This window comes from Sinocyclocheilus rhinocerous, unplaced genomic scaffold (genome assembly GCF_001515625.1).
Source record: "Sinocyclocheilus rhinocerous isolate Xijiao unplaced genomic scaffold, SAMN03320098_v1.1 scaffold889, whole genome shotgun sequence".
Taxonomy (NCBI): Eukaryota; Metazoa; Chordata; class Actinopteri; order Cypriniformes; family Cyprinidae; genus Sinocyclocheilus; species Sinocyclocheilus rhinocerous.
This window is the reverse complement of record NW_015638024.1, coordinates 615,657-631,567: the sequence shown is the minus strand read 5'-3', so window position 1 is coordinate 631,567 and position 15,911 is coordinate 615,657. Positions and strand designations below refer to the sequence as shown.

Sequence of the window (15,911 nt, the reverse complement as noted above, 5' to 3'; positions counted from 1 at the left end):
GGTCCCCAGGGCTCTGCTCCTGTTCTAACTCTTTCCTCAGTATAATTCCTTTCTCAGACATTGCTAAGGACTGCCTGTCAAAACACTCTTCTCAGACTGTAGCAAAGCTCACATCACAGAGCTCAGAAATAGAGCTGACAGGAAAAAAGCGGAGCACTCAAGTAGTACATGTATACACACACACAGTCCTACATTCTCTGCTTCTCCTTCACTATCACCCTTTCTCTTCGCTTACACAAACAGACACTCAAGCGGCGCGACAACGGCCACAGCTTTCAGCCCAGACTAATGAATCGTGGCTGGCCTGAAAGTGTCAGCCACCGTTCCTCTGCCCAGCACCCACAGTCGAGCTCTACTGATGGGGTTTGATGAGATAAATAGCCCTGTTAGAGAGCCATATGTACACCTCTGAGTCTCTTGTGAGCCTCCAGTGTGAAAAACTTTGACCAAAACGCCACTGGATTTGTAAAATTGATGTCTTTACCTCTTTTTGGTAATTTCTCTGTTTCAGGACCAGACGGAGCATAACTCTTCCATAATAAAGAGTCAAACCAACACCGCAGTCATTCGTGGTCTCAAACCCGGAGGCATCTACGTTTTCCAGGTCCGAGCACGTACGGTGGCAGGGTTCGGACGGTACAGTGGCAAGATGTACTTCCAGACCATGACTGAGGGTGAATATCTAATCAAAATAATGACAAAATGATGGTTTGTTTCTTCCAAAAATCTTCATCATCTCTTCAGATTGGGTCTTTCTGAGAATAAATTACATGCATATGATTCTGCCCATCATTCTTACATCTCCCACATCTTATCATAAGAGCAAACCTGTGTGCAGTTGACTTTTCAGTTAACACTTTTATTCAGAAAGGGTGCAATAAACTGATAAAAAGTGACAGTAAACACACATATAATGTTTCAGAAGATTAAGTAAAGGTGGTTATTTTGAACTTTCTTTTTATCAAATAATTCAGAAAAAGAAAATGTATTACGGTTTCCACAAAAATATTAAGCAGCACAGCTGTTTTCAACATTGATAGTAATAAGAAGTCTTTCTTTAAAATATGTTCTTCACAATTATACTGTTTTACTGTATTTGATCAAATACATCCAGCCTTGGTGAGCAAGAAACTTCTTTCAAAAAAAGAAAAAAAAAGATTAAATATAGACTACACTACATATTTTGTAAATAATAACAATAATATTAAAATTAGTTTCAAAAAATAATATTGTTTTGTTTATTAGGTGGTTAGGATGAGTTTTTTTGGATTCAGTCCCGCTTCCAAAACGCTGAAAAGAAAGAATGGTAGCTGAAACATGTCATTGGATGGCTGCCCATCATTTTGCCCTTCCCAGATCACCTCATTCAGAGGCAGCTGCCTCACTCATGCCTGCTCGCTCTCTAAGCCGCTTATTATGAGCAGAGTCAGAATTAGTCTGATCTATCCTCCTGAGCTCTCCGCTGGCATGATGAGAGACAGCAACTCAGCCAGGTGATCCAAACACGGATGTGTCATGACAGCAGGCTGCACTCACTTTGAATGATTTAAACCAAGAGGTTTAAAACCGATTAAACAGGAAGTTACAGTGCAGTTGAATTCACATGAGACCCGAAGAAGTTCAGGTTTTTGTTTACTTACTACCTCAGCTTTTGGGAGTTTGGAGCAAGTGTTTAAATGTGGTAAAATCTGGTAGCACGCTAGCACGTACTTAGCCTCTAGGGTTGCAGAGTGAGCACAGGGGTTTGTCTGCATTGTGAATGGATAGTCTGTAATTATAAACGAATAGAGGAGAATGAGAAAGCTAGGCAGGAGGGGAAGGGAAAAGAAAGTTCCCCAGGCCTTCCCAACATCCCAGTCCGTCTGTCTTGCACCAATACACACCACCCAACACATTTCCTCCATCGCCTGCCCATATGCTGCTGGAGCTAAGCAGTCCAAGTGTACGGCCCCATCTGCCTGAAGGTATCTCGCACAGGGCTTCCTGTCCCAGATTCCCCACTGCGAAAGTGTTGAAGTGAGGGTCTTTCACCTGTGTAGACATTCACTGCAGGACTCCTGTGCCTCAGTGGAGTCTGAACTTGCTTCAGGCTGCAACAGATATAGAGACACTCTGCTGGGGTTTGTCAGGAAGTGCTAACTTTTGGATATTGTGTGCGTGTGTGTGCCTACAGAAGAGTACAACACTAGCATCCAAGAGAAGCTGCCTCTCATCATTGGCTCGGCGGCCGCTGGTCTGGTCTTCCTCATTGCATTGGTGGTCATCATCATTGTTTGCAACCGGTGAGTTCCTCTTGCTGTGTTCTAAACATGTAAACCATTAGCATAGCTTCCCCCAATTATACCTGTGCTTTTGTCCTGATTTGCTTCATTAGCGGACATTTACAGAACAGCAGAGCTTGTAAAAAGTCACTTAATGACGGGGTTGTGTTAACAAGATGACTGTGGGCAGAAGTGAGTGTTGTTTTCATGGCTTTAGCACCTTTTTAAACAGTACAAGTAGAGCTGTTTGCCTTTGTTTGCCTGCAGACGTGGATTCGAGAGAGCAGATTCAGAATTCACAGACAAGCTGCAGCACTACACTAGTGGCCACAGTGAGTACTTAGGTCTTGAATACTATACACACACAATGTATAGATTTAAAATGTACGTTATGGTTCAAACATTTGGAGACTGTAATGTATTTTGAAAAAAGTCTCTTGTGCTCATCAATTCTGCATTTATTTGATAAAACAAAAATACAGTCAAATTCTAAAATACAGTACTGTCCTCAAGACAGTAAACCATAAACATACATCCACTTCAATGTCTATTTTTTCCTGAATTATTCTGTTACATACATACAGTACACATACTAATGCCCTCCATTTCCCCCACTTACCCACCTCACAAACATCTATTTAGCTACTCTATCTCTTTCACCATCAAACACACCTTTATCTCAAAGTTGGACCTCAGTTTCTTAAAATTAATCTGTGAAATAATAATCCCACAGCTTCCCTCGAAATCCCATCAGAGAGTGCATTAGCCACTTCCCCTAGAAGCGATTTCGTTGTTCATCTTTGTTCTCTTGCTCAGTTCTTTTTCCACCACTTGTTTATTTTCCCATCAAAGCAGTACACAAAGCTAATGCAAAAAAGCTCAGTGCCAGGTGTTTCAAAGTTAGTAAGATCCATCAAAGATTAATCATAAAATGAGCAATACTTCAGTAAATACCGTCTTAGCCTCGGAGTGCTGTTCCATTTATAAAAATAAATCTTTAAGATTCTCTCGAGGCAATAATTTAAAGCTAAGCTCGCTCGCTTGCTCTTGCTCACTCTCTCTCTCTCTCTGAGGGCTTATAATTTATCTCTCTCTTGCTCACTCTGCTGAATGAAAATGGTCTGGCACTTTTCCTCAAGTTTTATTTTTCTTTGCCCTTCATTATCAATTTAAACAGCTTTTATGCTGTGTAATCAGTGGTGAAGGACTGCTGTAAATATTTATTGAAATAATTTCTGGGCCAGTAAAACCTGGAAAATCAAGGTCAGAATTAATCAATTAGTGCTCAAGAGCAGAAAGTGCTCTCATTTTCTCACTTGTACTTGTGTCTTGTTCATTCTTTCCCTCTCTTTGTCTTAAACAGTTTCTGAATCTTAAAGGGAAATATTGTCACCATTTGCTTAACCTCATGTCATTCCAACCCGGTATTATTTGTGAAAAAAAGGATGTTAGGCAGAATGTTCATGCTGCTCTTGTCCATTTCATGAAAGGGACTGGAAATATTCACATTGATTGTCTGCAAAAAAGCAGCAAGAACATACTGCTTAACGTTTCCTTCTGTGCTCCACAGAGGACAGAATGTTACATGGGTTTTGAACAACTTGAGGGAGAGTAAATGATGACAGATTTTCATTTTTGGGTGAACTATCCCTTAAAGAGTGAGCTCTGCTCAGAAGAACTTTCTCCAGCATAGCACATACACTACAACCTCATGAATTTGTTATAGTGTGACGTTCATAAATCCTTTGATGGTGGATGCCATTCGCTTCTCTCACTCTATTTATCTTCTTCTTGTCTGTTGCGAGAGCACATTTATCAATTCCAAAAACGTCTGCGCAGCCAGATCACCAATAGAAAACCTCTCCAGCTGCATGAAAACACATCTATTAAAATGCCTTTGGATAGATATGGAGCTGAAAGACTGAATAATCGGATTTAAAGCAGGAATGACTTAAGTCCTCACACACGTAAGTTCACCTTAAACCAATTTACCTGCAATCAAAAGCAATTTGATTGGCAGCAATGGAAATTGCTGATATATGGTCTCCACCGGGGACTATGACTCCCCAGAGGTGATACATACATTTAAAACGCCTTATCTTTCTCTTGGCAAACACTGTTACACTCCACTGACTGTAGTCATGAGCTCTTCCAATGTCATGCTCAGAATTCAAAGCTGCTGGAAAGCCAGCCATTTCCAGAATTCCCAGAGGCCCATATCACTAATTCTTTCTCACATTTACACGGACTATTCTGATGTACAGTATTTTGTGCAGCATTTAAATATTATAGCTGTTTTTTATTTTTTAAAGTATCACCAGGAATGAAGATCTACATTGATCCATTTACGTATGAAGACCCCAATGAAGCTGTGAGGGAGTTTGCTAAGGAGATTGACATCTCGTGTGTGAAAATCGAGCAAGTCATTGGAGCAGGTAATCAAACCTCCAAATGTCCAACAGTGTTCTACCGTGAAGTTTTTCTTGTGCCTTGACTTAAAGAACGATGCATCTCTATCCATAGGAGAGTTTGGAGAGGTGTGCAGTGGTAACCTAAAGCTCCCAGGAAAGAGGGAAATGTTTGTGGCCATTAAAACACTGAAGTCTGGTTACACAGAAAAGCAGAGACGGGACTTCCTGAGTGAAGCAAGCATCATGGGGCAGTTTGATCACCCCAATGTGATCCATTTGGAGGGAGTGGTGACCAAGAGCAGCCCTGTCATGATCATCACAGAATTTATGGAGAATGGCTCATTGGACTCTTTCCTCAGGGTGAGCATTTTTGCCCAGAGTCTTAATTTAATAACTGTGTTGCAATCTACATAACCTAATTGAAAGCAGTGATAAATTAATGGGATAGTTCACCCAAAAATGAAAATTACCCCATGATTTACTCACTCTCAAGCCATCCTAGGTGTATATGACTTTCTTCTTTCAGACGAATACAGTCAGAGTTATATAAAAAAAAATGTCCTGGCTCTTCCAAGCTTTATAATGGCAGTGAATGGTGTTCGAGATTTTGAAGCAAAAAAAAGTGTATCCATTAGGGGTGTAACGATTCACTCGTTTTCTCGATGCATCGATTACAAACCCTGACGATGCATCGATCTTGAAACACGATTTTTGAATCGTGAATCGCCGATTTCGGACAGTCGAAGTCGAAACTTAGTGTTTTAATCGATTTAAAACAGTAATGCTAAAGTGAAGTAGTTTTGCTTTTCTGTAGTTTTTCAATGGCTCTCGATCATACTGACGACATTACCTGAGCAGTCGAAGGCTGCGCATTTATTGCATGAACGGATAAAAAATTTAAGTGTCTAAAGCATACGCACAGTTCCATTGAATGATAAATGTGTTTTAACAATGTCCTTCAACCGAATGTACGAAGGAAACTGTTAAAATAACCACAGCATTAACAACAACCTTGAAATAAGAGCGCAAGGTTTATCTGATAATTATATGCATGAAAGTAGCGCTTGTTGCTATAGCAAACAGACTTCGGGCGTTTTCTTTCCGAATCATATCGGTATCGGTTATAAAATATCAATATCGGTCGATCACTAATTATAATATTGTGCTGGCTAAACCATTTTATTTTTTAAGTAGGTAAAAATGATTTTAATATAAGTGCATCCGTAGTACTTTAATGAAAAAAAAAATCAAACCCAAAATGTGAAGGGCGTGAACATCTCCGGTCAATGAATCACAAATCAATGAATCATTTTTTCAACTAGCTCCTAAAACCTTCTAAATGAACTGATTCACTATAATAATGCGGATTTTCCCACACTAACACAAGCTCAGTAACTTAAACATGACTCAAATTCCAGTTCAATCTCTCATCAGCAGGTGTGTATGCGCATCAGCATGCTCAACATCATACAAATGTTCCCTCCTAATTTCTCATGCTGTCCATCAGGTAATTCTTCACAGGATCTCTCTGTAATACCCAGCTACCCCCCTATAACAAACAAATACTCTCAGTGTTGATTCCAGCTGTAGGAATGTTGTAATAAGCTCAATTCTCTTCCATTCATCTCTATGGGTTGCTACACTAACATTTGCTTTAAAGCAGTCTCTTAAAAGAAATAGTTGAATAGTTGCTCTGTGGTTAGTCATGCCCTCATTTTGCGTTGGTTACGCTCTCTCGGCCACGTTCTCTGCATTACAAGCATCAGATGAGCGGTGTGTCTCATAAACTGATATGTGAAATATGTGCTTCCGACCTATATCACAGAACACACATAGTGATCAAAAAATTGTGCTTGGTGTATTAATCTGAAAACTCTTAGCATGAGAAAACTACTTTGTATCTCTCTGCAGTTTCCAGTAACATCAACCATCCCACAGATGGAGTCACATGATTAACCAAGTACTAGAATCATCCAAATCCCCACTTACAATACAAGTGTGAGGAATGAGAAGAAAATGCTGCTGTCAGACGATGACTGGCATGCGTCAATTTGATTTAAGCATAGAGCTGATGTGGATAAAATAGGTATCCGGATGCCTTGATCGCCGCTAATTGGGCTCACTGTGTGTTGCGTGTGTTGCGCCTTTGATTTATGTAAATATGTAATCTTTGGGGAAGGAATGATTTATTTTGCTCATTAGCAAGGCTTTGCCTCTGATCTATCACGAGAGAAAATTTATTTTATCCTTGACACGTAGCTTTTCGGGTGTTAGGCTCAGGAAGTGTAATTATCTGAAACAAGAAACCTTCATGATTATGGCGTTTAAACGAAGGCGAGTAAACAGGAACGAACCAAACGACACCACAGTCAGATCCTGCTCTCGCTAACTTCTGTAATTGTGAGGTTCTGATGTTATTTTAACTGTTTGGCTAACTAGTTGTTTTGCTCGTGTTTATACTTGCACAGACCACCCTATAACAGAACGCACATGCCCTACCGTGCCATCAAGTGAAGAAATGACTGATGTCTGGTAACAAGTAGAAGAGTGAAAAATTACAACACCATCTCATACATCAGGTTTACTCTGAGTTCAAATCACAATTCTATATTAAAGCATTCGAAAACAGACTAGTTAATTTTTTTTTTTGCTCTCATAACGTCAGTTTGGTGGTGTGCGAGAGCTTTGAAACTCCTCAGATCTTTGTGTAGCTGTACAATTGTGTTGCTTCTGCAAGACTGTCATCCATTTCTGACAGAACGCTGAATTCTTTGAAAACAACATGCATCTGTTGTGGCACCTCACTATGACAGCGGATGACAACATTGTGTGTTAGTGCTGAAGTGCTAGAATATAAGTCTGATGGAGCTCTTGTAAGACAGAACTGAGAGAGAGGGAGACTCAACACTAACCTGTCGTTCTTGCACTGATCCAACTTCCAATATTGTTTTGTGGTGGATTAAGAAGCGAGAGAGAGCAAAAGGGAGAGAAATTCAAAAAGGTATGCTGCCAAAACTTTCAGACAGATTTGAGAAGCATCAAAATGAAAAGTTAAGCACAGCCAAACGGAACCGACAGCAAAGACGTGTCTAAGAAGAAACAGCATGGATAGAAAAATTCACATTTTAAGAATGTTTGCTTCACTCAGACTGCAGATCCAAATAACTTTTGGGTAAAGAATCCCTCCAATTAAACTATAGGCAAACACTGTGAGCAGATTAGAGTGCCAGGCTGTATTTTGCGAAGGATTTGAGCTTTATGAATAATGGATGCCGTTTAATTGCTGTGGAGGGTGAGGAGAAATTCAATCAAGTCTGCTTAATGTGGGGGAAGGGTTTGAGTGTGGCACATGCTGCTCAGAGGAGGAAGGGTTTGTATGCGACACAGAATGAAGACATCTTGTAGCTCTTTCGTCCAGCATCCATTGCTTTCCATCTCTCTCCACTTGACACGTGCGTGCGTGTCTGTCCACACCGTGCCTGCTGCGCTCTTCTCCTCTGATCAGAAGCCGAATGCTGCTTGCCTCATGGCTGTCTGCGGAGGGTCTGCAGATGGAGGCAGCTGCAAGCACAGCTGGGTCAGAAACTGCTGGACCTCCTCATGAGCAAAGGGCTTTCTGACCACCATGGTCAACAGCTGCAAGATTTGCCACGGCCCGCATTGATCATCGAATGTCTGATCTAGCATTGCGTATTATAAATTCTACCAATCCTCACCAGAGCGTTTGCACAGCCAACCCAATCCAGGCCTGACACAAATGCATTGTGTTCAGTCTCTACTCTTATCCGACTGGGCATACTAGACATTAACCGTGATTTCCACAGCTTTATTCTTGCCTTATTGCTGTTGTTTGGGATTTATAGGTTGCCCAGAGATAACTGTAGCAGAATTACTTATGAGTTGGTATTAGGAATGTGCAAAATGCTATTGTTTTTTATGCACACTTCACCTTTACAAATGCCTTTTATAAGAAGTAGGGCTGTGAATCGATTTTTAAGATAAGATTTTAAATAATTAATTGTGATTGTGATTTAGAGACAAACTTGTAATCATAAATATATTTTCTATTTGAATATACTTTAAAATCTCATTTATTTCTGTGATGAAAAGCTGAATTTTCAGCATTTATTACTCCAGTTTTCAATGTCACATGATCCTTCAGAAATCATTCTTATATGTTGATTTGGTACTAAATAAACATTTCTTGTTATTATCAATGTTGAAAACAGTTGTGCTGCATAATATGCTCATAGATATATTTAGACATTAAATCCCCAAATTAATGTAGAAGCAACATAAAAGAAGAATATTTTAAATAGTAAAAGGCAGATTTACATCAAGGCCAGTATTACCAATATTATTACTAAACCCTCTGGATTAAAAAAATATCAAAACCATTGAAAAGTAAACAAAAAGTAATATTTTAACATTTATTAGGCATAAACTGCAAATTATCACTGTTTTTTTATGATTTGTTAAATAATCATCTTAAATCAACTTATTAAATAAATCTCATTAGAAAAAGTTTTTTGGCTTTGTTTTGTGTGTGTGTGTGTGTGTGTGTGTGTGAAATAACTCCAGATGATTCTTTGTCATTGAAAAAATATGAGTGTTTTCTGCCTTTTTTGTGCATTCATTTTCATGATAAATAAACAATAAAATCACTATTTAAAACACATATTTTTATGTCTTGACCCATTTCTGTTCTCTACTTGTTTACAGCAAAACGATGGGCAGTTCACTGTGATTCAGCTGGTGGGCATGTTACGAGGGATCGCCTCTGGGATGAAGTACCTCGCAGACATGAATTACGTGCACCGGGACCTGGCCGCCCGCAACACCTTAGTTAACAGTAACCTTGTATGCAAGGTGTCCGATTTCGGACTCTCACGCTTTTTGGAGGACGACACATCTGATCCCACCTATACCAGTGCCCTGGTGAGAAGTTTTGTGATATCTGATTTTTAACTTTCATGCAAATTTGTGCTTTGATTTGAGATGAATTGATGTTTATGAATTGGGTTTATACAGGGTGGGAAGATCCCTATTCGATGGACGGCCCCAGAGGCCATCCAATATAGGAAGTTCACCTCCGCCAGTGACGTATGGAGCTATGGGATTGTCATGTGGGAAGTAATGTCGTATGGAGAGCGGCCATATTGGGACATGACCAATCAAGACGTACGTACCTCACTGCTTACACTACTTTTTGAAAGAACTCTCTTATGCTCAACGAGGCATAATTTAAAATCCATGTTTTTTATTAGAATATATTTTAAAATGTGATTTATTCCTGTGATAGCAAAGCTGAATTTTCAGCAGCCATTACTCCAGTTTTCAATGTCACACAATCCTTCAGAAATCATTCTGACAAGGTAATTTGGTGCTCAAGAAACATTTCTTCTTTAATATCATCAATGTTGAAAACAGTTTTGCTGCTTAATATGCTGAATTTGGAAAAAAAAAAATTACTGACCCTAAACTTTGAAGGTGGTGTACATTTATTAGGCGATTTGTTTCATGGTTAAATTTGAATTCCTATTTTTTTATACAGTTATACAACTCTTTTTACTTTAGTTATTTATTCAATTCTTGCAATTTGTGCTCCAACCTCATAACCTTTTCTAAGCTGCACATCCCCTGCACATCCCCTATCTTTATAAAGTAAAACCACCAATTTCTTATAAAAAATTTTCTAATGATCATGCCAGAGGCTGTTGGATGGTTGCCGTATGTTAGCGCGTAATAGATGAATGCTGTGCAGCAATGTTGAATCAGAGGCTAGGGTAAACAGCAGAGAGAGCACGTCGTAAATCTGTCCATGTGCTACTCTGCTGTATGTGAGGCCAAACCTCAGACCCCAAACACTGCATGAGTGCAATCAGTCTTTGCAGTAACAACCGCACCGATCATCACATCACATTGGCCTCAGAATGCAGAAGACATAAGGATTTCAAGAGATCACATTTTTGGCGTTTAAATAAGAGGTTTTAACTGTATTTGTGTTTGTTTTGGAGAATGTATGCTCTTGGTGGCTACATCATGTGACTTTGAGAGTGTCTTCAAGCTATTGTCCTTGTATTGTGTCAAAGGGGATCATTTACTCACTAAATGCGTCTGTACTTCACACTCACTTCCTGGTGAACAAAATGATGATTTCACATGCAAAGCACGGTGCCACGTTAAACAGTCCCTGCCCTTGAAGAAAGCTCCCATTTCTAGCATCCCTCTGGGTGGCTGGGAAAAGGCAAATTATGGGTCCAGATAATGAAAATAGTTTCAAATTGAAAGTGTGAACGCTAATGCGCTAAGAGGGACCGCAGATCTCACCAGTTATCTTATTAGCAGCTCCAGATAGCGTCGCGGTCCTCCCATCGGGCTGGCCATTTGAATGAGATTAATCAGGCCTTGAATGGAGCACCGTAATGGCTACGATAATGAGTTGGGAAACGACTGGTCTCACTCGGGTCCTGCTCGCACTTTCCACTTCATGGCCATGCATCTCTTTTCTGGCCATCAAGGCCGCTTGAAGCACCCTGTGTCACTCAGAAAGCAATACAGAAAAATGTATAAAGTTAAAAGTTTTACACAGATTAAAGTGCAAAAGAACTATAAAGACCAATAGGTATCACTTTACAATAAGACCTCATTAGTTAACCTTAGTTAATGCATTAACATTCACAATGAGCAATAGCTACATTTGCTACAGAAGTTATTAATCTTTAAAAAAAAAAATACAAGTCTTAGTTCATGTTTGTGAAACAATATCTAGTGCATGTTGTAGTCCAGATTAAAATGTAAAAAAAAGTTTGAAAATAAATAGCCTATTATGTTCCGCCATGTGCTTCACGTCCGCTTGTTTACATCAGAGTGCAGCACGTCTTTCAGGCAGCATACAGCGGTGTTGCGCATTTTGACCAGTTGATGGGAAAAGTATTCTTAAAATGCATTCAAAACTCTGAATAATTTGTAATATATAATTATTCACGGTATTTAGAAGTGCCCAGGATAACAATATCGTGCATATTCATTACCGTGATATATCGCATTACCGAATACCGGCACAAGTCTAGATGTGACATCTGTCGGCTCAGTTCGGATAAATGCTCAGTATCTGTTTTGCACATTTAGTGACGCTACATAGTTAATTTGCTGGAGATCTATTTAAGTTTTATTTAAGTGACGTTCTTGATTTCCTATTACAACTTGCAGCACATTTAGTCAGCGTGTAGATTACAGGCCATGGGTTAATCATGTTTAATCTGACAGATGTTGCATGAATTGAAATGAGTAGGACGGATGGGAGCCAGACTCTTGCTGTATGCTGCCAAAAAACTTAGTAACACTAAGACGGCTCTTTTTTCCACATTTGATCAGAGAGGAAACGCTTGTACTGCCAAATTGTTGTTATCAGCACCTTCATAATCAAGATCTATTAGCTGATTTAGGAGGTATTTAGATAGCAGCTGACTATGAGTGCTTATTTATAGTCTGTCTGTGTGTGTGTGTGGTTTTGTAAGTGTGAAGGGTGAGTGTGATCATGTGTGTTTGTGGCCAATGACAAATGGCTTCCTTGTGTCCCCCTAAGACCCAGATAATGATCACAGTGCATTTATGAAGACTGCAGATCAATCCTCTGTCTCCTGCGGTGTTACAACCCTCCCCTGCCCAGACGCTGGCTCATATCTACTGTCACCTGCCTCAAGCCATGCCGACAGCTCCTATCAAAGCAGTGGTTTATGGCAATTTATTACATTTATTTAAATTAAATTAATTTAAATCTAATGCATTATACATTATGTAACATTTGTGTTACAATTCCGAGAATTAAACATCTGCTGATACTGATTAAACATTAGAGTATCTTATAATGTTACACATTAATGTTGCCCACTGTATAATTAAGCCTGAGAAACAACAATAGATGTTATATTGTCGAATAGTTTAAAAAGTGAGGCCGGCATGTTGCATGGTGCTACTCATGCAGGACGCCCAAGTTCTAATCTGGCTTGTGTCATTTCCCGAAGCCATCCCTCCCTCTTTCCCACTATCGTTTGTCACCTGTCGCTGACATTTTGGATGACTTGGGATGCAACTAGTGTATCTTTCTCCGCCCCTTTTAATAACCAGCTCGAGAACCTCACAGATCTGTGTCTCCCTCTGCAGGTCATCAACGCCATTGAGCAAGACTACCGGCTGCCCCCTCCCATGGACTGCCCCAGTGCCCTCCATCAGCTCATGCTGGACTGCTGGCAGAAAGACCGCAACAACCGGCCCAAGTTCAGCCAGATTGTCAACAACCTGGACAAGATGATCCGTAACCCCAACAGCCTGAAGGCCATGACTCCACTGTCATCAGGGTGAGTTGGAAAACAGAGTGCAGTTTGCCTGGATGATCAGAAGCGGATGAGTCAGTGGTTGTAAAACCCAGTAGACAGCATTTTATGTGAAGGGTGTTGCAAAAGATAGGAATCAACTAGTGCTGCAACAACTTACCAATAATAACTGATGTATGTAATCGACAATGAATTTGATTATCACTTAATCATGTTTTCCAGCATGGTTCTGTCCATATTTGTAAATGTTAGAAAGTATTTCCATTTGCATAGAGGCTCGTCCTGAAAGCAAGCAAGTCTGTTCAATTTCACAGAGTTCAGTGAACGAAATCATGCATCGGTTATAGAGTATGCAATCCCAGAATGCATTGCAGTGAAAAAACAAAATGTAGATTATAATATAAATATTTTACCAAATAGATGTGTGCGCTATGTTGGTTAATGCATATTAGAGCTTTTTGATAACATCTAAATCTGTTGTAATCAATTGTGAATGGAGTTTCACATGCATGTCATGTGTAGAGTGTTCCAAATCAGTCACTTTCCAGGTTTCATTTGATTTAGGCTTCTACCTAGAAGGTTGTAGACAGCAAGGCAGCTCACTGGGCTTTGGAACAGGGTGTGCATTTAACACTTTGACTCATCTGACATAATTTAACTCAGGCAGAGTTGTGTGCAATAGTCGTTACAATAAATCTTATTTATGCAGAAAGTCACAGAGATGTTTAAACAAGTTTCTACAGTATTTAGTTTATGGAGACACATTGCCTTTTTGGAAAGCAGTATAGACACAGACGTGAAACTTTACACTATGGTATGCCATGGCAGCATCAAGGGATCGTAAAGACGTTTTCAGTCTAGCCGTTGCACATACATAATACTGTATTGTTTGGAGAGAAGTACTGATCCATCCGTGTTACATGATATATGTGTGGCTACAAAAACAACTTTATTACTTGCTTTGAAGTTTCCTTTTTAAGGTATTTAGTAGTTAGATTAATCTGACAGCCTCACCGTTACACTGAAGTGTATGTCTGTGTGCATGTGTCCTTTTGCATGCGTGGTTCATATATTAGGGGGAATTTTCTGTCTGACCTTTTGCCAGACCTGACTCACTTGCATCCTTCAAGGCATATTTACAAAACCAAATGGAATATGACCTTAATAGAAATGTCTTTAAACAGCCTTCTTCTAAATTATTTCTGTTCTGTTTTCAATCTTTGGTCAATGCGTTGGTTTTACTTCTGATATCTGTGGTGGACATTATTGATGCTGTGAAGTTTGTGAGTTTTTTTTTTAAATTTCTTTTGGCATTGACTTGCTATGTAAATAAAATCAACTGGGTTTGATGGATCAAATCATTATTAAAAGCTTTAGGCAGTCGTAAACTTGAAACAACAGTAAATCTGGGAGACAAAGTAACTCTAGTCAGTTTCTTGTGGACAAATGTAAAGTGGCCCAGTTTCTTCTGTCATCATGCTGATGGTGAGAGGTTTTGCACGCTTCTCACCAGCTCTTTTTGCCTGGAGGCTTATACGCTACAGTAATGTTGCTAGAAAGTGCAGTCATCTGGGGACATTAATTGCATTTTTTGAAGAATTAAGCAGGGCAGAGGATATTTTGCACTTAAATTCTTCCCTAACATCCTTTTTACCTCTCCAGAGATTGAATTATATTGACCCAAGAAATAATATAGCTCAATATTCCCAAGTGTATCATAATTGCCAAAAATATGCAGAAGATTTGATTTTTTTTTTTTTTTTTTTGCATTGATGATAATATGCCAAATAAATGTGAACCACATGTACTTTAGGAATGTACCATGTATACCATGGGGGGATTGTAGTAAGGGTGTAATGGTTCTCGTAAAAATCGATCCGTACCATTCTCCACCCATAGTTCGGCACGAACTTGCACCGCGGATCAACTTAAATCTGACAACGAATCTGTAATATGGTGTGTTAAAAATAACAACACATAAAACAGATAGAGTTCGGCTAATGAATGTTTCTGTTGATGGATACGCATTCTGGCTTTCCAATACATTACAACAACAGCGATGAAAAAAGAAAAAAGAAAAAACGTGGACAAACCTGTCACTCTTTGTAAACTTTGTTCAATGCGAGTGCCGTATGCTCGAATATGACCAGTCATTTATGCCGTCATCACCCAGGTGTTGATAGTTCACGTGCGCAGGTGAGACCTAAACAGCACACGTTGCTATCTGTGTTTAAACTAAACACATGTAAGCCTTACCAGTTTAAACATTCAAGAGCCAGAAGATGCGAATCAGAACTTGTGCGCACAGTGAGAAGATTTGTGTGCGCGCTCATCCGAATTGTGCAAACCCACGTTCAGGTCTCAGACAGCGTGCACATATTTTATTGAGTTCTCTTTCAAGTCTTGTGCTTGAATGGACAAATTCACACAAAAATTATGTCAACATGCCCGTCTTGGTGAGTATCCTAGACGACGTCATCGGTTGAACGTACAGTACAGTATCAGTGTACTGGATCCGTGCATTGTCTTAAAGTGACAGCAGGCTATATACCTGCTATCTGTGATTTTTAATGTTAATCAAACAACAAAAGACAAGGAAATCACTCACTGCTCTCGATTGAATAGCTTTTGTAAATTTAAAGGGATAGTTCACCCAAAAATGAAAATTTGATGTTTATCTTCTTACCCCCAGGGCATCCAAGATGTAGGTGACTTTGTTTCTTCAGTAGAACACAAACTATGATTTTTAAGTCCAGCCGTTGCAGTCTATCAGTCGTATAATGCATGGCAATGGTAACAAAATCTATGAGAGTAAAAAAAACATGCACAGACAAATCCAAATTAAACCCTGCGGCTCGTGACGACACATTGATGTCCTAAGACACGAAACGATCGGTTTGTGC

General features: G+C 39.5%; 1 protein-coding gene across 1 annotated transcript in view; it reads left to right on the top strand.

The window, feature by feature from the left end:
* The window catches only part of LOC107749421 (ephrin type-B receptor 2-like), a 173,261-nt gene that overhangs the window by 153,015 nt on the left and 4,335 nt on the right, over positions 1-15,911 (top strand). Inside the window, exons 7-14 of the mRNA XM_016564569.1 lie at positions 512-674; positions 2,174-2,282; positions 2,529-2,593; positions 4,574-4,696; positions 4,785-5,032; positions 9,395-9,610; positions 9,704-9,853; positions 12,839-13,032. Of these exons, the coding sequence (XP_016420055.1) occupies positions 512-674; positions 2,174-2,282; positions 2,529-2,593; positions 4,574-4,696; positions 4,785-5,032; positions 9,395-9,610; positions 9,704-9,853; positions 12,839-13,032 (1,268 nt within the window). The remainder of the gene's footprint in view (positions 1-511; positions 675-2,173; positions 2,283-2,528; positions 2,594-4,573; positions 4,697-4,784; positions 5,033-9,394; positions 9,611-9,703; positions 9,854-12,838; positions 13,033-15,911) is intronic.